Below are 2,782 nucleotides of genomic sequence, written 5' to 3' on the forward strand. Positions count from 1 at the left end.
AAGCATTATTTTTTTTTTTTACCGGTAAGGGGATCACAACCCTCAGCACGGTGTGGTCTGCACCACGCTCAGCCAGTGAGCGCACCAGCATTATTTTTTTTTTTTTACCGGTAAGGGGATCACAACCCTCAGCATGGTGTGGTCTGCACCACGCTCAGCCAGTGAGCGCACCAGCCATCCCTATATAGGATCTGAACATGCGGCCTCGGCACTACCAGCACCGCAATCTCCCAAGTGAGCCACCGGGGCCCACCAGCATTATTTTTTAATTTAATAATATTAATGTTTCACTGATTTCCTTGGGTTCTCAAAGATCTAAGTAAATCTTACTATGCAATCCAATCTTAAAGCTAGACACCTACCAGCATTCAAGAAAAAATAAAATATCCCCTCAAAGTGACAAAGTGATGAGTAGGGCCAAGTTAGGTTGGGGATGGGGGAAAGGAAAGGGAAAGCCATAGTGGTCTGCTGTAGGTGTTAATGCCTTACCAGGGTTAAGAGGGTGTTCACACAGGGATGTGGGTACCTCAGCCTAGCAATGAGGAGTGTTTATTTGCGTAAGAGGGCAGCCTGGTGTAGGGCGTCAGAGCACAAGCAGGATGAAGAGTGTGTTTCCATAAAAGCATGGTCTCACTTGGGTGAGGGGAGTGTGTGTGTGTGTGTGTGTGTGTGTGAAGGATGAGATGGGGAGATGCCTGGCACAAAATATCAGAGCATGTGCTAAGTAAAAAGGACTTCGTGAAGAAGAGCAACCTGGCATGGGATGGCAGAGCCCAGACAAGATAAAAAGGCTATCAGCACAGGGTAAGGCTCTGTAGGTCTGTGGTAGTGGTCCAGTGTGGGGTGATAAGAGTCTGAACAGGGTGAATAGAACATTTTTGCAATGAAAGAAACAGNGTGTGTGTGTGTGTGTGTGTGTGAAGGATGAGATGGGGAGATGCCTGGCACAAAATATCAGAGCATGTGCTAAGTAAAAAGGACTTCGTGAAGAAGAGCAACCTGGCATGGGATGGCAGAGCCCAGACAAGATAAAAAGGCTATCAGCACAGGGTAAGGCTCTGTAGGTCTGTGGTAGTGGTCCAGTGTGGGGTGATAAGTGTCTGAACAGGGTGAATAGAACATTTTTGCAATGAAAGAAACAGTCGTAAGTTTGGTCATATATAGGAGTATTGATCAAAATAAGTAAACATATTAAAGATACTAGGAGCCAGGTTTCTCACTGTCAGAAAAGGGAGTTACAAATATGGGAAAGGAGAAAACTAAAACAAACCCTTTAGTACTGGATTAAAGTTGGAAGAATCATCTTCAGCTCACGGTTTTCAATATGGATATGATTAGGAATGTAGAAGCAAATGTGTATATATGTACCTATACTTACATACATACATGTATACAATATTTATTCCCTAGCTCTTTTCTAGTTCTCCGGCCTGGGAACAGTGATATTCCAATAACAATGAGCATATCTAGTTCCCAGATCTTGATTTCTAAATACCATTCTCTAAAAATAGGAAGTTGGGAAAAAAAAAAAAAGAATGAGCTTGGAACACCTTGTTATATGGAAGGACAATTGGGACAACGGGTGAATCTTGAATGGGGTCTGAGAATTAGATATAGTAATGTATCAGTATTAACATCCTGATTTTGGTGGTTGTACATAGTATGGTCACTAGAAGAAAACCCTTGGTTCTAACAAATACACACTAAAGTATTTGGAAGTGATGAGACTTTGGGTCAGCAACTTACTTTCAAACACCTCAGAGAAAAACAAAGTTCCTTGTAGATACTTACAACTTTTCTTTAAGATTGAGATTAAATGGATAAACAAATAATCAAAAGTGGGGAAGGTGAATAGATGATAAGGTAGAGAGCAGGAAGAACTACTTACTGAGGTCTTCAGCCAGTTGAACTCGTTTACCCGTAAGCAATTTAACCTTCTTCTCACTGTCGTCAGCGAAATCTTCCAATACCTCTTTAACATTTTTCTCTAATCGCCTAACTGTCCAAAGTAAATAAAAAAACCTGAAGAGCATCATTTTTTTTGAATGTGCAGGATGATAAAATTAACCATATAAGGAGACTAAGTTCTATTTTTTCTCATCATGTTAAATTATTGTTAAGTTCATACTTCTCACAGTTAATATAGAGAATCTCTATCATTATATAGTACTTTCAGCAGCATGAAACTGAAACATATTCCAAGATAATGTCATATTCTTGAGCCATAACACTTTAATGAAAGTGCAGATTTCCCAATAAAACTAAGTGATGCTGAGGAGTCCAGTCTTAAGGGAATTTTTCTGTAATGAAAGTAGACTCCCATCCTTTTCAATTATACTTTATTTTCATTAATATGAAGGGAAATTTTAAAGGGAAATTATAATTTTCAGTTTTTCTAATGAATCAATTTTTAAGGAATTATTTTGGCATCCTTCTATTAAAAATGAATGTTATTACTATTATTTTTTAATGTCAAAATTAGTAGGCAGTCCCTATGTGGCTTACCTTCAGTGTTGGTAAGTTGCTGCCTTAAAGTATTCGCGGTGATAGCAAGCATGCGCTGTATTCGCCAAAACAAGACCACATCATTGCATTCCAACTGAAATATTAAGTAACTGAGATTACCAAATGCAAGTTTTAAAATGAAAATCATGATCATAAACACATACAACTACTGAAGTCAGTACCTATACTCTAAGCTTTAATAAAAATTACTCAGATTTACCTAATACATATCCTCCTACTGTCGATATAAGCTACAGAATCTTTTCTGCACAGATCC

General features: G+C 38.8%; 1 protein-coding gene across 1 annotated transcript in view; it reads right to left on the reverse strand.

Moving 5' to 3' along the window:
* The window catches only part of OPA1 (optic atrophy 1 (autosomal dominant)), a gene marked incomplete at its 5' end in the record, with an annotated part of 96,090 nt that overhangs the window by 21,953 nt on the left and 71,355 nt on the right, over positions 1–2,782 (reverse strand). The window contains 2 exons of the mRNA XM_008589883.1: positions 1,889–1,999; positions 2,506–2,599. Of these exons, the coding sequence (XP_008588105.1) occupies positions 1,889–1,999; positions 2,506–2,599 (205 nt within the window). The remainder of the gene's footprint in view (positions 1–1,888; positions 2,000–2,505; positions 2,600–2,782) is intronic.

This window comes from Galeopterus variegatus, unplaced genomic scaffold (genome assembly GCF_000696425.1).
Source record: "Galeopterus variegatus unplaced genomic scaffold, G_variegatus-3.0.2 Scaffold5724, whole genome shotgun sequence".
Lineage (NCBI taxonomy): Eukaryota > Metazoa > Chordata > Mammalia > Dermoptera > Cynocephalidae > Galeopterus > Galeopterus variegatus.